The sequence below is a fragment of the Cupressus sempervirens genome, chromosome 3 (assembly GCF_028749045.1).
Source record: "Cupressus sempervirens isolate cs-2001-9-10 chromosome 3, ASM2874904v1, whole genome shotgun sequence".
NCBI classification, from domain to species: domain Eukaryota; kingdom Viridiplantae; phylum Streptophyta; class Pinopsida; order Cupressales; family Cupressaceae; genus Cupressus; species Cupressus sempervirens.
Window position 1 is genome coordinate 566,546,087 of NC_143120.1, and position 23,153 is coordinate 566,569,239.

At 39.0% G+C, this 23,153-nt stretch overlaps 1 protein-coding gene across 4 annotated transcripts in view; it reads left to right on the forward strand.

Moving 5' to 3' along the window:
* LOC149567683 (P-loop containing nucleoside triphosphate hydrolases superfamily protein) overlaps positions 1-23,153 on the forward strand; it is a 216,871-nt gene that overhangs the window by 78,284 nt on the left and 115,434 nt on the right. For all 4 annotated transcript variants that reach the window (XM_089820945.1, XM_089820944.1, XM_089820943.1 and 1 more), the window contains exons 4-6: positions 19,747-19,967; positions 20,072-20,144; positions 20,243-20,527. In XM_089820945.1, coding sequence (XP_089677071.1) covers positions 19,747-19,967; positions 20,072-20,144; positions 20,243-20,527 — 579 coding nt within the window. The remainder of the gene's footprint in view (positions 1-19,746; positions 19,968-20,071; positions 20,145-20,242; positions 20,528-23,153) is intronic.

Genomic DNA, 23,153 nt, shown 5'->3' on the forward strand with positions numbered 1-23,153 from the left:
GGTTTTCCAATAACAATCTCAGTTACTAGTCTGCGTTTGGTTACAAGTTCGGGTACAAAGGACCGATTCGTCAATAGGACAAAATTTTGAGAAGGGGTTTAGATTTGTTACAAAAAAAATTGTAAAATTATGTACAAATAAACATATTTATGAAGCCTAGAAGCATGAGTTAAGATTAGAATGTCACAAAATATCATAAAACATTCAAACAACAAAAACACCATAAACTTATAATCATGGCATCATATATTTAAAGTTCAACATCAAAAATTCAAAACATTAAAATTAAATTATAACATCATGTAATGTCCCTATTTTTAGCAGGTTCTAGCAGTTGGCTTGGTCAGTTCATCATTGCGACTCTCGTGAGCTAACAGTGGGATTTGAGGGTCTCAGTTGTGGGGTTATAGGCTTTTCAGCAGCCTATGGTGTGTTTTGGCTTCATTTGAGGGACTTACTATTTATAGTAATTCAAATTGTTGGTTCTGATGAGCTCAGTTGAGTTAGCGGTGTATAATGCCCTCAATTTTTATTTCAAACTTCTAGTTTGGACTCCAAGAATCTTGAAGGGAGCGTCTATTTATAGTAAGTCACCCCATCAGGTTCATTCATTGTCTTTCATCATTAGGATCACTTTGGTGTTGTTAGATTTCAATTCTGATGCTTCTTCAGTTGTTTTTGCAAGACAGAGGTGAATTATTATTATTTTTCATCTAAATAGACTGAGCTTGTTATTTTTGTTGGTGTTGTTGGTTGGTTACCTTAGTATCATAGCTCGATGGAACTAGGAGAAAAAGTTTTAAGTCGTGGGAACAAGAAACATTCGCCTTGCGTGTTAAAATATTAAGTTATAGTGGAAAAGGTCATTTTTGGAGCCAAAAGCAATTAATAAATTATATTAATAGCACTTTATTATATTTTAATGTTGTGTAGAGAAAGCTTCTTAAGTGGAGTTCTTTTGGGAAATTGGTGCCACTTGCAGATTCTAAATATGAGCCCATTTGATGAGCAAAGCATCCAATTATTTGATAATCTTATTTTGCTTTGTTGTCTTTGTGACATTTCTGAAGTTTTGATTTTTTTGTACCTTTGCTGAAGCATAAGGGTTTGGGATCTACAACTAAAGTATTGTAGATTCAATTTTGAGATTGCTTGGCAAATTGTGCTGAGGTAGACGATTTGTCATTTCTCTTACTGTACTAACTGTTGCTAAGGAGAAGTTTAATTTTTCTTGTTGCTGGAGGTTGTTCTAGAATTTGTGAAGGGACTCACTGGAATTGTTATATCAAATTGTGTGTTGGTTAATTTGGAGTTGGTTGAGTGCCAATTTATATCTGTTGCTGGGTGTTATTTTCTATCTGCACTTTGGGAGTGACATTTTCCAAATCTGCAGTTGCATTTGTTTGGCGAAGAATTCTTTGTTGTTGCTAGTCTTCATTTCAGAAGGTTTCAAGGCATGTCTTACCTACAAGGTCATAGATTGTAACTTCTAATTTTTTTGGGTATTGTTGATTTAGATAATAGGGGATATTTTATCAACTGGGTTAGTATTTTGTAAAAATACTCAATATCTACGTTGATATTGAGATCTGGAATTTTTTAGTTGTATATTCCCTATGTAATATCTAAATATTTGAGTTGAAATTACTGTTGCAAGATCTTCTAGTTTGCTGCTATATTGTTGTATCAAAATTGCAAATCCTCAAGAAAAAAAAATCAATTTTTCTACACAGATTGTTTGAGAGTCAGTCAGGTTATTACAGTGGTATCGGAGCTTGCTTGCAAAGTGTTTGACAAAATGTCAAAAAACTGAATTATAAAAGAATTTGGTTTTTGACGAAGTTATAACTGGTTGGGGTTATTATTGTGGTATCGGAGCGGTTTCCTGTCATCTTATAGGGTAAGAAAGTTATATTATTTTCAGATTTGTTGTTGCATTTGGAGTGACCAACACTCTAGCATTTTCTAGCCATAGACAGACATAGGAGGATTGACAGTTCTAGGAGTCAGTGGAGTAATGAGGAAGTTAGCGCGAAAATGAATGCTTTGTAGGAGAGTATGGAGAAACTTAAACTTCATCAACAGAGGTTGGCGGAGAGCTTGTCGGATCTAGAGATAGTTGAGAGGGTAGCGAGGTATATGGTTTCCACCTTTAGAAGGCCGACATCGAGGTTGTAGGGAATGAAGCTTGAGTTTTCCTTGATAGGTGTCCATGATACAGATGTACCTATATTTAGTATGACACCTGCTAGTCCTATCCACAGTGTTGATGATGAATTTATTTCACAGGGACATGTGGTTGTGTCAGTGGCAGTGGAGGATAGCGGTACTGAGCTTCAGTAGGTTGAGATTCCTGGAGTTGTTGCAGTTGATGCAGAGACTACTGATGTAGTTGCTCCAATGCAGGACATAGTTGCTTCCTTAGGTGGGACCGATGCATGTATGGAGCCACCTAGCTGTGATGTCGGTGATTTGGATATTACAACGGAATCAACAAATGTGGGTTCATGCTCTAGCGTTATTGATTCATAGCTTAGCATAGAGTCATGTGTGTAGAGTTAGGTGACGACAGTTGAGGCTTTGTTTGGTGGTGGGGATGCAGATAGTATAGACACATCTGATGATCCATTTGATGATGCTATGAGCTACACTGGGTATGACACCCCTTGTCAGATATTGGGTGATTACTCCTAGGAGGTTTTGGATGGGTCCTAGGATCGATGTTTGCAGGATCTTACTATTGAGGTGGAAGCTAAGACATGCGAGGAGATTGATACTGCGAAGGCTTCCATTTCTTCGGATGAGGAGTTGATTGAGGTACATAGTAGTTGTATCTCAGATCCAAAGTTGTGCGAGGACGATAGCACATGTATGAGCAACCTTGTGGTGGGTAGTTCTGATTCAGTTTTCTATCACAGTGCAGTTAGTGAGACAGAGAGCTTGCATCGGAGTCAGAGGTTACATAGGCATCATGCAACTAGTCAATTGAAAGTGAGTGATAGTGACATTTCTTCAGCTCTTGAGCATTATGATGTTATCCATCAGATGCTGGCTACATTTGGTTGGGGTGCTTCTGTGTCAGATGAGCACAGTGATAGTAGTTTTTCCCTAGTAGAGGTTCATGCACTCCGAGAGGCTTTCAAGATCTTGAAGCATAGTTACTCTCAGTTTGGTTGTTGGGAGGGATTACCTTCTGGAGTGGGGTAACACCTGCTATGAGACATTGTTAGGGAAAGAGGAGGAGGTGGCTGAGCTCACCCAGGAGCTTGAGGTGACTGTGGACTCTCTTTAGTATACTTAGTTGGATGAGGTTACCATGGAGTTAGAGTGGGTATAATTGACACTAGCCCCAGACCCTGTTTAGTTATATATTGTGGTTGGTGGTGAGTTTGCTTCCATAGTTGGGGATGAAGGACGTGATGATGCGGCAAACACATTCATCCAGGATATGGGTGTAGTAGGTATGGATGAGGTAAGAGTATCAATGGAGTCGAGCTCTCATGTTGATTTGCTTCCCACTGCTAGAAGTGAATCTATTTCTTCATCTCATACAGCTAATAGCATTGGACAGTTGGCAATGCCACATTTTCAAAGGGATCAGTTGTGGGTCGCAAGGGAGCAGGTTGATGCTTCCATATATAATTTCTATTGCACAGGGTCCTTTATGGAGTATCTATTCGAGAGTTCGGATGTGCGAGAGGATTCATATAGTGTTTGAGGGTACTCTCATTCGAGACCCTCGTGCTATTTAGAGGTTGGTGGGAAAGATTGTAGAGACTCTGTTGTCTATGCTTCCCCAAAGGGATTTCGAGGTTGGGTTTGCTGAGAGGTTGCCCAGGATCTTGCCCGACTAGAAGTTCGGAGTCAGAGATTGGAGCCATCTCCTGATTCCCAGTTTGATATTGATGAACCCTTGATAGAGATTGGGAGTTTTTATCGACATTACATTGTGAGAAGTGCCCATCACTTTTCTTTTAACCCACAGGCAAAGGATTTGGTTTCACGTCAGTGTGGGTTGGCTCCAGTTTCATACCATCTATTATGGGATGGATTAGCACCATCTTTTGCAGATGGGATTGACAGTTGCAAGTTTGACACCTTGCAGTATCTACACACCTGGGAGAGTTTGGAAGAGGTTGGAGTTGGTGGTAGTGTTTCAATTACCTATGGTTGTTACCATCTGCATAGTGCAATTGGGTGTGAGTATCAGTTTGATGGAGTTAGTATTTCAGATGGATTGAGTTCTGATGGGTTGTTATCACCATTAGCGTCTACAGTTAGTTTCCAGATGATTATGTCATTCATATCAGCTATTTGGGTGTTGATGCTACAAGAGTTGCTTGTACACTATAGGGATAGTATGCAGTTCTACCCATTGGATCGGGGTGGACTATGATGTTCATATGTTTCGGGACTGCTTGGGGACAAGTAATCTTAGGGAGGGAGGACTATAATGTCCCCATTTTTAGTAGGTTCTTGCAGTTGGCTTGGTCAGTTGACCATCGTGACCCTCATGAGCTGACAGTGGGATTTGAGGGTCTCAGTTGTGGGATTATAGGCTTTTCAGCAGCCTATGGTGTGTTTTGGCTCCATTTGAGGGACTTGCTATTTATAGTAATTCAAACTGTTGGTTCCGGTGAGCTCAGTTGAGATAGAGGAGTTGTGTAATGCTCTCAGTTTTTATTTCGGGCTTCCAATTTGGGCTCCAAGAATCTTGGAGGGGGCATCTATTTATAGTAAGTCACCCCGTCAGGTTCATTCATTGTCTTTCATTGTCAGGATCACTTTAGTGTTGCCAGATTTCGATTTTGATGCTTCTTTAGTTGTTTTCGCAAGACGGGGGTGAATTATTATTATTCATCTAAATACATTGAGGTTGCTATTTTTGTTGGTGTTGTTCGTTGGTCACTTTAGTATCATAGTTCATTGAAATTGGGACGAAAAGTTTTAAATCGTGGGAACAAAAAACAGTGGCCTTGCATGCCAAAATATTAAGTTATGGTGGAAAAGGTTATATTTGGAGCCAAAAGCAATTAAAAAATTTATATTAATGACACTTTATTATATTTTAATGTTGTGTAGAGAAAGCTTTTTAAGTGGAATTCTTTTGGGAAACTGGTGCCACTAGGAGATTATAAATATGAGCCCATTTGATGAGTAAAGCATCCAATTATTAGATAATCTTATTTTTCTTTGTCATCTTTGTGACATTTCTAAAGTTCTGATTTTTCTGTGCCCTTGCTGAAGTACAAGGGTTTGGGATCTACAGCTGAAGTATTATAGATTCAATTTTGAGATTGCTTGGCAAATTGTGCTGAGGTATATGATTTGTCATTTCTTCTACTGTATTAACTATTGCTAAGGAGAAGTTTAATTTTTCTTGCTGCTGGAGGTTGTTCTGAAATTTGTGAAGGGATTCAATGGAATTGTTATATCAAATTGTGTGCTGGTTAATTTGGAGTTGGTTGACCGCCAATTTATATCTGTTGTTGGGTTTTATTTTCTATTTGCACTTTGGGAGCAGCATTTTCCAAATCTATAGTTGCATATGTTTGTCGAAGAATTCTTTGTTGCTGCTAGTCTTCATTTCAGAGGGTTTCAAGGCACGTCTTACCTATAAGTTGATGGATTGTAACTTCTAATTTTTTTGGGTATTGTTGATTTAGATAATAGGGGATATTTCACCAACTGGGTTGTTGGCATCGATATTGAAATCTGGAAATTTTCAGCTGTATATTCCCTATGGAATATTTAAATATTTGAGTTGAAATTATTATTGCAAAATCTTCTAGTTTTCTGCCATATTGTTGTATCAAAATTGCAAAACCTTAAGAACAAAAAAAAAAGAAATAAATTCTTCTGCACAAATTGTTTGAGAGTCGGTCAAGTTATTATAGTAGTATCAGAGCTTGCTTGCAAAGCGTTTGACAAAATGTCAAACAACTAAATTATAAAAGAATATGGTGTTTGACAAAGTTATAACCAGTTGGGGTTATTACACATCAAGTTCAAGTGTCATTGTTTGAAGTTCAACTAATAGATTGAAATTTATTGATACTGTAATGTCCTTAATTTAGTAGGTTCTAGGAGTCGAGGTTGGTCAGCTCATCATTGCAACCCTCGTGAGTTACAGTAGATTCTGAGGGTCTCAATTGTAGACTTGCTATTTTTAGCAAGTCTATTTTGGCCAGTTGCTATTTTTGGCAGTGCGGAGTTGTCATAGTGGTGGTTGTCATTTACTCAGTCTTCTACACAAGATGGAGTTATTTAATGATGGAATCATATGTATTGCATTGGCTTTATAATTATTAATGCACTTTATCTTATTACATGTTGTAAAATCATGTTGTGAAGATGAAGCCTCTCTAGCGAAAGGTGTAATGTTGAAGCTAAGTTGTGTAGATGACATTATAAAAATGGCTCTCATTTTGAGAATAGCCATCCATTAAATGTTATTTTATTTTTGATAAGCTATTGAGGGTTTGAATTTTGAGGATCGTTTGAAAACTATATTGTAAATTGTTGCTAAGGTATAGCAATTTCACTTGTGTTCTAAATTGTATTAACTGTGTAAGAGAAATCAATCTATGCAAGAGAATTTGCCTGAGTTTGAAGAGGTTGGAGAGAGTGATCATAATTTACAGACCTGAGATTTGGTTTGAGAGACTGGTGTGTGTTTTTGGAGGCTGCCGATTTACCCTTCAGCAATGTTTTGGCCATTCAACATATCTGTGATAACATAAAGACGCCTACAATACATTGCTTTGAATGCCTGTGACCATAGTAGAGGCCTGTATCTATTCATTTGTGGCCTACATTTGACTGTGTAAGGGCTTGCGATCAGTAATTAAGGCCTGCGATTTCAATATCAAGGCTTGTGTTTGGGATTTAGGAGGCCACATTGACTGTGGAAAATCTTGAGCAACACATGTGGAGGCTGCAATCAATTTAAGAGGGTGAGCATTTGTTCTAGAAGAAGACACTACTGCATAATCATCAAGTTCCTTATGTCAATAATGTTTTTCTTTGTAACTACAAAATTCTGTAATGTTTATTGTGCAAAGATATTGAATTGATTAAATAGAAAATTGTTATTTCTTGCAAGCAATTCCCTTAGCATTTCTTTCCCTACTATCTCATTTCAAAAAAATATTAAAAAATCATATTTATCAAAAAATACAAAAAAATGAAGACAAAACACGAAAGCACCAAAAACAAATCATTTTTTTTCATTAGCATAGCAGCAAAAGACACGAAAGCACCAAAAACAAATCATTTTTTTTCATTAGCATAGAAGCAAAAGACAATTCAGAGTCTTTACAGATATTATTCTTCATCTTCTTCAATTCCCTTTTAAAAAAATTTCTTTTGGCAACTTGTTTGAGGTAGTCTAAGGTGGTCTTAGGTAGTCTTAGCCTCATAGGTGGTAGCAATTTTCAAATCTGCGAGTCTTAGAGTGAGTTTGAGCAATTTTGGCTTGCTGGAAAGTAATGTTTGTCTTGGGTGTGAGCAAGTGGTTGAGCTAAGTCTGTCAGGAATATAGAATTGAAACTAAAATGAGTTAGAATCACAAGGAAATCCTTGTTCCAATTTCAATTTGAGCTCAAAAAGTTAGGACAAGTTGTGTGAGATAACACTGTTGAAGGTATGTTGAATCCTAAAATTGGCTAAGTCTGGAATTTCTTGAAAAACCTCAAAATCTAGGGTCCGCATTTTAACTCTTAACCTATCTCAAACATCTTAACAATATTTATGCAAATATAACTTAAAATGTAACTTATACTTCAATTTTATATTTGTATGGATCCTCCTGCCCTTGAGCTGAAAAAATGAATAAGTTTGAATGGTCAGTGACAACACAACCCAGGTACAAATGGCAAATGGGTTGGTTAGAACTAGGTGGCTGAAAATCAAACCTTGCTTGGACTAGTAGTTGAACTATACCAAGGCTAGGTACAAGTTCAAACTTTACATGGTCCAATAACCCCATATAGGTGAACTGGACATCCTATGTATTATGATAGATTTGAACATAGATAATAAACTTCATCAAACCACACCAATAAAACTAGCTAGTCGACACCCAAACTTGCATAATGAACCAAAAACTCATGCAACTTTTATATGGCTTCCTTGAAGAGAGGTTGCCTCCCTGAAGTTGGGGGTCTCTTGACTCAGACTCGGCTGAGCCCTGGGCGAGTTTCTATGGACTCACCGAGACATGACTCACATAACTCGCTGAGTCCTGCTGGCAAGAGTCTGTCGGCTTCCAACTCTTAAAAAGTGCGAAAAAAAACTTTTTGAATGTTTTATCCTTCTTTTTTTGGTATGTATTGCATGTCTAAGACCTAAAAATGTCATTCTATCACTTGTAAACACAAAAATAGAGAAAGAAGGCTTGAGAGAAGAGTATTGGGGTTTTAGGAGATAGATTGGCAAATCGGTTGGCTCCCATATATCGGTTGCTTATTGTAATATCCTACTGGGATATTGTTTTCCAATTTTCCTCAATAAAATTTCACAAATATAATAGAAAATTCATGCTATAATAACTAGCAAATGCTCATATAAAATACTCCAAAAAAGTTATTACATTATAATGTTCAGCAATACAATAACAATCCAATTGTAAAAATAGTGATAATAGTTAGATTGGATAACCATAAAGGAACTTGAAATGCAACTAGGAACTCCGTTGCGAATTCACCACAAATGATGAATCAGGGCTATGTCCAATCCACCCAAGAAGAACTTGAGGGTTTGTATCCTTTGATCGTGAAAAGAAGTTGAAGCTTCCTTAATTTGTCCAAGTGAAATCTCAAACCAAATTAATATCCAAGCATGCTGAAAATGAGCTCGCTCTTCACCTTTTAAGCACAATAGGATGACTTTTCATCTTCCCTCGCCTATCTCTTCAATTTTTATTCTCTTTTCCTTTTTAATTGTCTTTTTCCCACTTAAGAAAATAATATAACTTTATAAGTTAAAGTGACTTATTAATTCCGCTTTTAATTTTAAAATCACTTGATTAAAACAAGTTAATCTTTAGTCATTAAAATAAAGATCCTACTGAACTCAGAGAGTCATGTATAATAGCTTGCCGAAAAGCTATCAGCAAGACACTCAAAGTCCAATACTGAAAACCTGGAAATAAGGACCCCACCCGACTTAAGGAGACCCCCTTGAATTCTTAGGTGCTGCTACCTAGTTAACCCACAAGACCATGATGGAAAAGGCTAACGATGGATCGACAATTAATGGCTAGAAAAGGGGTCATTACAGTCCTTCCTTCCCAAAGATTGCTTGCCCTCGAGCAATTGGTGTCTACATGTTACTAAAATGCCAGGATCCCTTATCAATCTCAAGGAAGCTACTCCACCAAGCCACTGCACCACTCTAATACAAATGACGTGTCTCAAATTGTGAAGTTGTTCATCAATTTTCCTCCACAATGCACCAGTCATACTAATATCAGGATTCTCATAACTCCATGTGCATAATCTATCAAATCAACATGCCCTGTGTTGCTATCGTATGTGAGAATATCCACAATCTAACTAAGAACCTCACTCCAACTGAGATCACAAGTACTGCTAGAATCAAATAGAGATGGGAACTGAACATCGTGCCAACCAGCTCCCTGAATTAATACTAACCACGTGGCTGATCTTCCTAGGTCCCACAAACAAAATGGCCATCCACCATTCTAGTTGTTTGGAATATCCTGTTGCTCCATACAAAAAATTAGAATGTCCAAAATACTTGGCTGCCACAACATTGCTCTTCTACCATGTATCCTAAAACTATAATTGTATTGAAGAAGCAAGGTAGATATGGCTTCCTCCTTCACGAGGGGAAGTGTAACAAACCAAGTGCTATCATCATGGTCGACATCTACGATGGTAGAGTAACCATAGGCACTAGATAGATGAGGAGAAGAATCAATCAATGAATACCCATCAACACTATCCTTTCTCTTTATATACTCCTTAGCCATACCGCTAGCCAAGTTACTATCCAAAGCTGATTTGTAATCAGTATTATGCCCCTCTGTCAAATGTAATAAATCAGTCACCTCCTGACTACAATCAGTATCAATCTGTCTCTTCATCAATATCAAAAGGTGTTCCATCATCAAACTCAAATATTGGATTCTCGAATATCCAATCAACATCTGTTTACCGTATGGATTAATTAAGCGGCGCACACAAGCAAAGAATACGAACATAAACAGCAACCAGCAGAACCCTTATTATTATCGCATATGCCAACAGTACATTATGCTTTTCTCATATGATATGATAATGATCAGATCAGATAATTACAATGCTTCCCGAAGGGGTTATAAATACTTTCCGACGAACCTTCCTGAAGGTATCCGTCGGCCAGATACATTATGTCCGCTACAACTATTCACCGTCGGCTACATAACAAGAACTTTCCCGAAGGAACCCGTCGGCCAAAACACAATTTCCTTTCCAAAGGGACCCGTCGGCCAATACACAATTTCTACCGACGACATCATTCCCCCCAAAAAAGAAAAGTCGTCTCCTGACGACTATTACAAAATCTCTGAGACAAATCAACAACCAAAATATAATGACTGACCCAACACTGTCACTTTAGCCAATCTGACATCTGACCCTGATAGCCACCTGTGCCGCTTTCTGCCTTCCAATGCCAAGTACACTGAACCAAGTGTCGCTGCACTGCCTCCAACTGGATGATCAGCTCCTCCCGAGCTCTCTACACATCCACCAAGACAGCCTCATGGCCAACACCTACTCTCAGTGCCTCTGATACACAGACACGCCATGCTTGCCGCAGCTCCAAATCTTCTCACTGGTCAGACTCCCACGACTGATATCCGCAACGACTGGGGGTCCAGGGGGCAACGCCCCCGGCGGGGTCGAGGGGCAGCGCCCCTCGCCGCCAACACCAATTTAGCACTGTGAAACCCACACAAAACTGCATGGAACACACCATTTCTGTCATTTTCTGCCAATTCTACACTCTTTCTGGCAATCGCTGATTCTTCCTCTTCCCTATGGTATCATCTGATACTCATTCTGAGCATTCTCGATTTGTCGACGTTTTTTTTTTTCAGAACCTCCTGTCACCCTTCTGTGATGAAATCCGTACGCAAAACCCCACTCTTCAAAATTTGTAATCTTGCAATCCAAATCCCTACACATGATATGCTTGGAAAATCCGTACAATCACCTCGCATTCCTAGCTGCAATTTCCGTACGCTGCTTTTCTTTAAAAATCCGTACAAAAAAAAGGCTCTAAAATCCGTATGCTTAATATATGTGCTTTAAAATCCGTACGAAACACACGCTTATAACAAGCCGTACGGTATCTTCCTCTAAAAATCCGTACAGCAGCCTCTTGAGAGCTTGTACAATTAATTTGTTTGAAAAGCCATACACCATTCCTCAAACATTGAGAACCGTACGACAATTTTTCCTGTGAAATCCGTACGGTGCTTGTGAAACCGTACAATGCCTCTCATTATGAAATCCGTACCATTGCAATAAAATCCGTACGGTTCCTCTCAGTTCCTCTCTTCCTGAAATCCGTACACCACAGGCTATATTTCTGATAGAATCCGCACTGCCTAAAAATTGTACAAATTGTGGAAATTTCCGTGCATACAAAAGTTATAAACCGTACAGTGCAAGAGAAGTCCGTACGGTGAGAATTAAGCTGTTTTGTGAACCGTACTCCACTTTAGGAAATCCGTACGATCTCTTTAAAAACCGTACCATTCTCCAACTTCCGTACTAAAAAATCGTACGGCGCCTTTTAAACTTGTGTTCCCTTCAGAAATCCGTACGATGCAAAACCATACGGTGCCTTTAAACCCGTCAGAAAGCCGTACGGTCAGAAATCCGTACGGTATCTTTCTTTTAAAAACCGTACTCCCTTTAAGAAATCCGTACGGTGTAAAAACCGTACGGTGCTTTTTTTTTTTTTTTTTTTTTTGAAAATCTCACTTCTGGAACAATTATCTACAATATTTACATATATACAGTACTTACAGTCTTCTCTCAGTTATTCGTCCATGGGGGTGCGTTACTTCTTTCATTGCAGACATTCAACTTCGACCTCTTCACTACATCGAATACTTCCTTTCGGTCTAGCATCCACTGTTTTATTGCTCTGTTATTACTTACTTCCCTCATCTGGTACGGCCCGACCCATTTAATTTTGAACTTGCCTGGTTTGATCTCATTCCGATCGTCGTACAACACCCACTGTCCGAGTGGAAACCTGCTACGCTTGTTCTGTGTCATCTCCATGTTGCCCAGTTTGTTCCCGAAGTCCCGTACCATGGACTTCGTCAACTGCCCCTTCTGTCCGTCAATAACACTTTCACTCCGTACTGCTGCAACTTTTATTAGACCCTTTCGCTTTGTTTCCTGTGCAGACCATATCGTGTGCCTTCCTTGCTGCTAGTACCTTTCTGTTATATTTGTGGTTCGACATAATACTTTCTTCCTGCGCAATCGTACAGTAGAATCTTTCCTTCTTTTCGGTTCGTACTGTATGTTCTGTCCTTCAGCTTCAGTTATATCCGCGTTTTCTTCTTCGGCTTCTTTATGTTGCTTCGAACATTCATTTCTTTCTTCGGCTTCTCCATGTTCCTTCAGACACTCATTTCTTCCTTCGGCTTCTCCATGTTCCTTCAGACATTCATTTCCTTCGTCGGCTTCTCTGTGTTCCTTCGGACATTCATTTCCTCCTTTCTTACCTTCGTCGATCCTTAGCATATTACAACTTGGAAAGAGCTCATAATCCTCTATCTGCCAGTGGTAAAGACCATTTACTGAATCCAGATCATCATCTCCTTCCAATCGTAGGACTCCCTCCTGATAGGGTTCCATACTCTGCCTCCTCTCATCATCTTCTCCTTCGGAATCTGACGATAGAGCTTCTTCTCCAACCATCTGAGTGTGTAGATCGATGACATACTTTCGGCCTTTGCTTTCGAGTGATAAAGTATTTTTCTTCCAATCGTGCTTTGCCTTGGCTTGTATCAACCACCCCCGGCCCAGAATGGCATCATATCCTCTCCGCTTTAGTGGGATCACGACAAAGTCCAACAAGAACGGTTGCGTTCCAATCGTCACTGGTTGTGTTGTCAGGACTCCCAATGGCTTGATTCCATGTTGATCGGCCGTTAGCAGCTGGAATGTAGGCGGCCATAATGTCGGCTGTCCCAACTTTTTCCAAGTGTCTTCAGGCAACACATTGACACCGGACCCTCCGTCCACAATTGTTTCCGTCAATACAGTCCTGAGAATTCCCATTTCGACGATTGCTGGATGGCGTCCGGATGAGAGGGCTAACAACATTGGATCTTCTGCACTTGCGCCACTTTCCTTCTCCTTTTTGTGTACTGTACTTGCTCCACTTTCTTCCTTCCTTCCATGTTCTCCTGGTAGTTGAGCAGCGGGAACAATGTTTGTGAGTGCCGATCGGAGCTAAGGCATAGTGAGCAACAGATCACTTATCCTGACAGGTATCTCGGCTTGCAAAATTTGCCGGACAATGTTTTGTTCTGCGCAGTTCCGTACGGAAGTACTCGGCGTGTCCTTCAGGTGTGTCGTTTCTGCCTGTGTTGCTTTCTGGATTTCTGCCCTTGCTTCCTCCAGTCTCCTCTTTTCTTCTGCTGGGTCAGGATAAAGCTTCGCTTGCTTCCGAGTGATGGCCAGAACTTCTTCCTCGTCTGTTCCTACAGTAATTAGATTTACTCCGGACTTTGGGCACTTGGTATCATCATGATCACCAGGTCCACACCAGTGGCATAGTAACTTCGGTGTATTTGTTGTGGTGCATTCACGGGCGAAGTGACCCCACAGATTGCATGCGCGGCATTGAACAATTGGCCGACCATTTGCATCATACTGAATTCGACTCCTTCCGCCATTATTGTTGTTGCTGGTATTGTTGTTATTTTGACCGTGTCGGTTGTTTCGGTATCCACCCGATGTGGCACCTTCCGTAGTGGTGTTCCCGTTCCCTCCGGACGGGGAGGCCTCCTGTGTCAGGAACACTTGCTGCGGTGTTCTTGTTTTCAAATTGAAAGGGCATTCCTTTATTGAGTGTCCCATAATCTGGCAGATCTCGCAAAATTGCTCTTTCGGGCAGGACCCCTTCGTATGGCCTTCTTTCTTACATTCCGTGCACCATAGGTCATTACCCTTAGGTTCCTTGTTCATGTTCTTGAATTCCTTCATCATCCGAAGCATGTCTTTCTGAAGGGCACGAACCTTCTTGTTGCTTCCTTCGTCATCGCTGCTATCATTTCCGGAGGATGCATCGTCATCTGAATCGGACGAGTTGGTCTTCTTCTTCTTCTTTGTCTTCTGATCACTTTCGAGGTTCATTGCGCGGTTGTAAGCTTCATTGTATGTGGATGGCGGCACGATCTTCATCTTTTTCCGCAGCTTCGGGTGAAGGCCTTCAATGAACCATCGTTTCTGTAACCCGTCCGCTGGTTTATTCTCCATCTTACTGATTAAGTCCTTCAACCTCCTGGCAAAGACCCGTACAGTTTCATTCTTCTTTTGCTTGGTATTGAATATCTCGGCGACGATTTCGTTGTCATCCCGCAAAAGTTGAAATTCTGCGATGAATTCCTTCTTAATGTTATCCCAACTATTCAATTTCTGTGGATCGGCATCAGTAAACCAATCAATGGCAACACCCCGTAGGGTTGCGAGAAATTGTCGGATCCATTCATTTGTATCTGTTATGCCATTCGCCCTCCAGATCGTTTCACATGTTTTACAATGCCGAATGGGATCAGCTGCTTCATCACCATCAAATTTGGGCAATTTTTCCTTCGGACCTGCCATTATTACTGTATGTCGAGGGTTTTGTTGTGTACCTGCGCTGTTTTGCACTCCCGCGCTGTTTTGAGCACCCGCGCTGTTCTGAACACCCGCGCTGTTCTGGACACCCGCGCTGTTTTCTGCGTCCGCGCTGTTTTTTGCTTCCGCGCTGTTTTTTGCTTCCGCGCTGTTTTCAACACCCGCGCTGTTTTCTGCTTCCGCGCTATTTTCAACACCCGCGCTGTTTTCTGCTTCCGCGCTGTTTGGTGAAGAAGAGGGTTTGTCAACCGTAGCTGTCCGTTCCGGAAGTATATCTCGGACGAAGAGGTCACTCCACGCTCGTGCTCCTTCTGCACTCCGAGCCGTGCGAGTCGATCTGCTTCCGTTAGGATTCGCTTCCCGTGGCGTATGCAGGTTCAGAAACTCCTCCCTCGCTTCTTCCACCAAATCAAGCCGTTGTCGAGTCTCTTTCAACAATCCTTCCGCACTCTTGCTTCCGTCGGAAATCTTCTGAAACCTCCTTCGACGCTCTATCTGCTGAGCCAAAATTAAATTTTCCTGCGCGACGCGTATGTCATCTTTTTCCTTTAGCTTACTCTTGTCTTTGTTCAACTGATTCGGCATTTAATTCATCTCCGCCTGCCTGCGTGCCAGATCCATCGGGCAACGGCGCCAAATGTTTACCGTATGGATTAATTAAGCGGCGCACACAAGCAAAGAATACGAACATAAACAGCAACCAGCAGAACCCTTATTATTATCGCATATGCCAACAGTACATTATGCTTTTCTCATATGATATGATAATGATCAGATCAGATAATTACAATGCTTCCCGAAGGGGTTATAAATACTTTCCGACGAACCTTCCTGAAGGTATCCGTCGGCCAGATACATTATGTCCGCTACAACTATTCACCGTTGGCTACATAACAAGAACTTTCCCGAAGGAACCCGTCGGCCAAAACACAATTTCCTTTCCAAAGGGACCCGTCGGCCAATACACAATTTCTACCGACGACAACATCCATCTCAAAAAGCAAATTACTATGTTTCATCCAATTAACATTATGCTGGCTGAAAGTTTTATCATCATAAGAATAATTATCATTAGGTGCTGCTACACAAATAGTAGATCTACAAGACACAATTATCCTTAGGTGCTGCTACCTAATTATCCTATTGTGGACAAACAATTCTCAATTGCTTCCAAATTGCAAAGTAATCCATACTTCGTTTGAGGAAAACATGCAAGTTTCCTTTCTATACTGAGAAGTTATCTTCAAGGATTTGTTCCTTGTCCTTGGCAATAAATTTTGTTAGCTTCTTTAACATAATTGTGGAGTTGTGGTGCACACTTAAGTAGACTAACACTGCTAGAACAGCCGCCCTAACCCGTGAATAAGCCTGGAACAACTTCTGCCCTGAGATATATATGTATAGTGCAGGATTATAATTGCATGAAAGAGTTTATAATAACACCCCTATTCTGGCTGTAATGAATCTCTTAGAACTTTTCCAGCTGTTTAACTTGCTAGCATATTTATTCTAAAGAATTAATGTGCCCTTCCAACACTGCATGCTGTTATATTATTGAATAAATAATCTATCATTTCCTTGCACATCAATCCATCCACAATTATATGTAAGAACCCCTAGCCAATATGGTATGCAAAACTACACCTTCATGAATATTCAATGAGATAACATTTTGTCAATCAGTTTGAATGCATATATACCCTGAACCCAAGTGCCCAAGAGGATTGCAACCAAGTGCCAGCCATTTACGACTGGAATGGCCCACCCGCTCCTTTCAAGACTTAGGAGGTTACTGTACCTTGCCCAATTAGAACTTCTACAATAGTTTGTTTTGTTTTTAGTTTGCTGGAGGTTTTGCATGGTTGATTGTAGTCCCATAAGATATGATTAGATGCAATTGCAAAGTTACAGCACGATACTAATTAAACTCAATAACCATATACTGAAAGAATTGTTAACATAGTTCCTTATTTCAACAGGAGTTATGAGAAACTCTTCATAGAACTATTCACTGGTATTGCAAAGAGGTTTGTACTTATATACGAAATGATGACTCTGAAGGTAGCTCCCACATTTGAATCTATGCCAAGATGTGTCCACCATCCTCGTACTTCCAATCCCACCCATGACTATCCAACTGGACAAGTCTGCACTGGAAACATGTTTCTGATAAGAAATGCAATGGTGAATCTTGGATGAATCCACAACAAAGGTAGATCTGGGTTTCTGTCCAAACCACTGAGTACTCTTAAGGGTTTTATCGTTTTCGTCTTAAGATTTCCCAGAGCTCCCAACTTCTTAGAGACAAAATAAATTCAGTCTATCTAACAACATACACAAATCTTCTTTTATAATCCTCTAGTGAAGTTTCTGGAAACCCTATTTAAATTTTCCACTTTTAATATTCCTATTTACTCCCAGTCAGGAATAATAATAAAGTAACCCCTTTTATGATTTTAATAACTTAAAGTCACTTTATGAAGACCACTTAGAATCACTTTACCTTCCTTTATATTGTCATATCATGAAGTTATAATAAAATTAATATTATTAAAGTTAAACTTGATTTAACTTTAATAATTTGAGTTAAATCATTAAATTCTTGATAATTGTCAATATCAACTCAATGGGAATAATCCATCCACTTTCCCAACATAGTCATGGTACCAACTTAGTGCCCTGGAGACTTACCATAAATAGTAAGTATGAATTAACATCCAAGTGACTTACGAAAAATATTAAGTGTAAATCAAAGTGTCTCAAATGATCTCTAGAAGGCACACCACAAATAAACTAGGACGTTGAGCTGAAAAATGTTCAAAGAAGCACCAAGAGGTCAGCTAAAGAACCATAGAACACCCTTAGAAGGTCCCCTAATCACCGTGTTAACCTACAAGGACCAAAGTGATATGCTAGCCTTCAGAAAAACCCACTACCTCAAAAGGGGACATTGCATAGTCTTTGAGCTGCTTTTGTTCTCTACTTTTGTGCAATTGGGGTGTAGTATATGTTGGGGTCTTTAAGCTGCATCTAAACTTCATTGTTGCTACTATATTTCCATAGGAAGTCACGGAAAGTCTTTGAGCTTCTTAGTTACATAAAGTTGCTGGTATACTTTATTTATTCTTTCGGTTAACTCATTGTATATTATGATAAATTCTCCAGTTGGTATTTAGTAGGGAATTACATCAGTATTAAAGGTTTGCGTTGAAAAGAAAATGCTTGTTCTAAAATAAGAGAATATGATGAGCGTCTCACCCCATTGTTAAGCTTAGTGTATATATAATTAGTTAAGTACTTGGTTGAGTTCAATAGCAATAAGAAGGGCACCTCCCCTTTCGGAGAGGAGACATTTTATCTCACACACTGTGGTTGAAATAATCATTCTGCAATTGGTTTATAAAGTTGATTGCCAAATATTTATCCCAACAGTAGCAATTTATCTTGTTGATGTGTACATTTTTCCCTTAGAAGAAAAAACATAAAATATAGATAAATTGATCCTAATAAGTTGCTCCTAAAACTCATGAAACTATCTGCAACGCAGTAAAAAAAATTTGTAATATTATAAATATGAAAACAGAAGAAAACTCATTGGCAGGCCTATTGGAGCATATGGACCCACAAGTCAGATGCACAAAGACAGAGGACCAAATAATCACTAGAGAAGGTACCAGCATGATGAACATGGGACTAGCTTAACCCTCCAGAGGGTTAACTCCTGTCCTCCAGATAACTGTTGGTTAGCAATTAGGACAAGGAACATGGGTTATTTGAGAGACAAGAAATCCTGTAAGAAATGAGAAGAAAACTGTAACAGAAATGAAGATAAGTGACATCAATTTCACAGCCTTAAAGATGAAACCACTTGGACAACCTAAGATTGGGGATTTGAGCATTGAATGCCTATGTAAATATTCATGTTTATGAACTCATTTCACAAACTGTGGCACTGATTTCTCTTTATGAATTGTCCATTAGTATCACAAGTAAATATTCATGTGAAATGAATTCCTATGTAAATATTTAAATTTATAAGCTCATTCCACAAAATGCAGCACTGATTTATCTCTATAAATTGTCCATTAGTATCACAAATAAAGGTATTTGAGAAATTTCCTTATGCATATTCCATCCATGGATTTTGGCTGTTATTTCTGCAGAATAATTATAATTATTTATTTTTATTTATAAGAAATCATTTCTAGGAGCATTTTTAGTCACTATTGTACTTATTGCAGTTTTTCCTATTATATGTCTGCTATAAGTCTGTTGTAAATTGATACAGGACAAATCAAACACCAATTATAGGCAGGGAGAAGAACCCTTTCTCATTTTGCACATATTCAACTTATTTTAGAGGGTCACTTGTCCCCCAGAACTGGATACAATACTTTTGGGAGCTAAATATCACCAATCAGTTTGAATCTGTCTCCAATTCTTGGACCAGGAACAAATTAGTAGAGTAAATTAGATTTCCATAAGCAGGTGATAGAGTCATGTCATCAGCTAGAATGCAAAATGCTTATGAAGGAATTATGGACAGAACTAGCAACTATTACATTAGAGTTCAAATTTATATCTTTTGATAAAATGATTATCAGATTATTTGAAATTAAAAGTACATTGGCCCACCAGATTTTTTTTTTTAATAATCACTTACGCATTGGAACCACAGGAATTGGACACATTATACTTAATTTGTATCAGCTAAATATCCAGAATAAACATTACTGCTTTCTTTCTAAAACATGGTTATAGTCAACTACAGAAACATGTGATATCTATGGATATGATTGCAATTTACAAATGCATTGCAGACAGTGCAAGGATAAACGATTGGTGCTATTATTTTCGTGAACAGATAACACGAAAGGACTTGGATGCAGTCCAAGCTACCATTGGCGAGTTTGGTGGTGACAATCGAGCTGGCATTGAAGGCACTCTGCACAGAATATCTGCAATCAGGAGCAGAAAAGGCGTGATAGTTGGTTTGACATGTAGAGTTGGACGTGCAGTGAATGGCCATGTTGACATGGTCCGCGACCTTTTACCTTATGGAGAAAGTATCTTATTTCTGGGAAGGTATCAAGACAGCCTAAAAGGTTTGTTTGAAATTACTTAATTCATCATTTTATTTTACTAAAATATTGAATTATGTTTTCAATGTTGTCTTTGTGATTTGACAGGCCTGGTGTGGGAAAGACTACTGTAATGCGTGAAATAGCTCGAGTTCTGGCAGACGAGTTGCATAAAAGAGTGGCATGTCTTTAACCTTCTGCACCTCTAGAGAAATTCTTAGTCCATATTCATTGTGCTTTGTTTCTTGCCACACAAGTTGACTATCAATGACACAATAGGTTATTGTTGATACAAGCAATGAAATTGGAGGGGATGGAGATGTTCCACATTCTGCGATTGGGAGTGCAAGAAGAATGCAAGTTCCAGAACCATCTTTACAGCACAAAGTTATGATAGAAGCTGTAGAGAACCATATGCCAGAGGTAGTTATCGTTGATGAGATTGGAACAGAAGCAGAGGCACTTGCTTGTCGGACCATTGCAGAGAGAGGAGTGATGTTGGTTGGGACAGCACATGGTGAAAGACTGGAAAATCTGATAAAGAACCCCACACTTTGTGATCTGGTCTAGCTTTCCCTTGCAACTCCGTTGTTTAGAAATCTTGTTGTGCAATATCAATTCTGTGTTCATCACTTCAATGTCATTTTGATGTGTCTTGTTTAGCTGGTTTCCATGTTTCTTTTTGCCATATTTGAAGAACCCTTTTCTCAATTTGTATGTCTTGATGTTGTTTCTTAGTTTCAGATACATCAGTTCATGAGTGACTTGCAATTTCTTTTCTAATATTTACAGGTTTAAGCCCCACAAGCATGTTTCCATTCTTTTATTTTTCTTTCTGTGTGTTTGAATTTAAATTTCAGATGTTTATTAGACAGAGAATTAATGATTAGCAATTGCAAACTATGCGGTAGTGATCTTTGACAAAAATTGACATTTGTATCTGTGTCTATTACTTTGTGGCTTAATCTATTCTATGATCACATAAAGGAACGTCACCATCAGCTATATAGGGGACCCACAATAGACATTTATTGGTGGACAAAAAAGAGATTCCAAGATTTATACCTTTTGGAACGCACATTAATTTCAGTTTTTAATTCTTTATATGCATCCTTTAACTTGTATTTCTTGCTGCATATTTAACCAATATACTTAAATATAATATCCCAGCTTGCACCTGCATAGGGAAATATTTGTTTAGTCATTGGGTTTGCAAAAGATGGTCAAAACTCTTACGGGGAGAAATGGGGGACACAAGCACAACACATACTACAAATTCTAGTACATTCACATATCTAGTTTAAGAGAATCAGGTTAGAAACATGTTGATAAACAGATTTGTTCTTTTTTGATTATGACTCTTGAATGCCCAAATTATAAACAATATCTGATTACAAACAGTTGAAAAGCCACTTATGGATAGACTGGCTTTTCTTTGAATTGATAGGTACAGCTCCCTATGGTAGATTTGCAGTGAATTATGTTTTATTTCTAAGCTAATATGGGGTGTGTTCTTGACCCAAGAACAAAAGAGGTAAAACCAAGCCAAACCTAAACAGGATCTAACTCAGGCAGAAAAAGACTTCTGAAGAATCAATTAAGTATATGAACCCACACTTCTTATGAACTCACAAAGCTTAATAGCATAACAACTAATACTGAACTAAACCAATTAGAATCTAAACTATAGAGAAGAAGAAGTTAGCTAAAGGGAAAAACGTTTAAGGGATTCCTCTTTGAACATGCAATGACACTACTTATCACATCCGTTCGCTGCCTTGAAACATTTGAATGAAACTCTGTTCTTTCCTTGCCTCAATCCAGATTAAAGAGAAAACATATAACTACAACTAACAGAAATGGAACAGAAAACAGTTGATACAAAATACCATTCTATTGACTCTGCAACATCAAATACTTCACACCAAAAATTTGCCGACCTTTTATTAATCTTTCAATTTCATACATATAGGATTTTGAGATGACCGTTACAATAGAAGTTCAATTGGTTCATCTCCTCAAAGAATGACAAATGGCAAGAAACCAATTTTTCGTATTGCAATAATTACATAAGAAAGTGAAAAGGGGGCGGAATGTGATTCACTTCATCTTCTTCCCCTTTTTTGCTTTTGTTCTATAGGCCTTAGCAGCAACTATGATTGGGATTAGCTCTTCATGCTTAGGCACGTGTATATTGGTGTATCTCAAGAGCCACATAGAATGCTCTTTGGCCAACTCCTTTACAGCATTCAATTGATTTGGCAATTCCTTCATGGCCACGTGTATGCATCCGCTGAGTTTCTGGAGCTCTGCAACTCTGTTTTGATCACTGGAAGACACATCAGTTAGACTATCTAAGATTTTAGAGAAATTCTCCTTCATGACGTTTATCCCAATGAGTGTTTTCCCTTGGCCACTAGTCTGTGAATCTGTATGTAGCCCCTTCATGAGTTCAAATCCTCTGTCTTGGGTCTTCTTCACTTTATCCTCTGTTTCCTTAAGTCCTTTTTCTGCTAATAGGATCATTTATGTCTTGAACTGCATGCTCTAAAGCCATTCGAACAGAGGTTCATCTCTTTTTGGCAAGATTTTTGCTTCAACGGCTTCCTTTACCTTCATTTGAATGATCATCTTCAAAAGAGAGATACAATCATTGCACTTTGTTCTTTCTCCAGCCAGAGTATTGCTATTTGCTAAAATGTTATCCTTCTCTGTCTCTAATCTTAAGATAACATTGTTAATTTGTTCTATAATAGCGACTCCCTCTACTTTGAGCTTTCCAATCCAGTCTTTACCAATTTGGCCAAAGTGCCTAGCTTCCTAAAGTTGAGAAACAAGAGCTTGAACTTCAACAGCAGTAGGATTTCTTGTTACTGATACTCCGGAGATAGTTGCCAATGGAGTAACCAATTGTCTGATGAATCTGTTCAACTCTTCTATCTCAGCCTTCATCCTAACTTTTGACAACTTTAGGGTTTCCAGTTGTCCCTCAATTACTTCATTTGTTGACTTCCACAAGCCAACCTTAGTGTCATGTCTGGCTTCTCCAAGGTCCACCAAGTGCATAGTAAAATCATCAGAGTCATATCTTCAATTCTTCCTTCTTTATTGGGCTTGGTTGGATCTTGCCCAAGTATAGACAAAGTTTTTTGCTTCTTTACCTTGGTTAATGCAGACCCAGAACGAACTG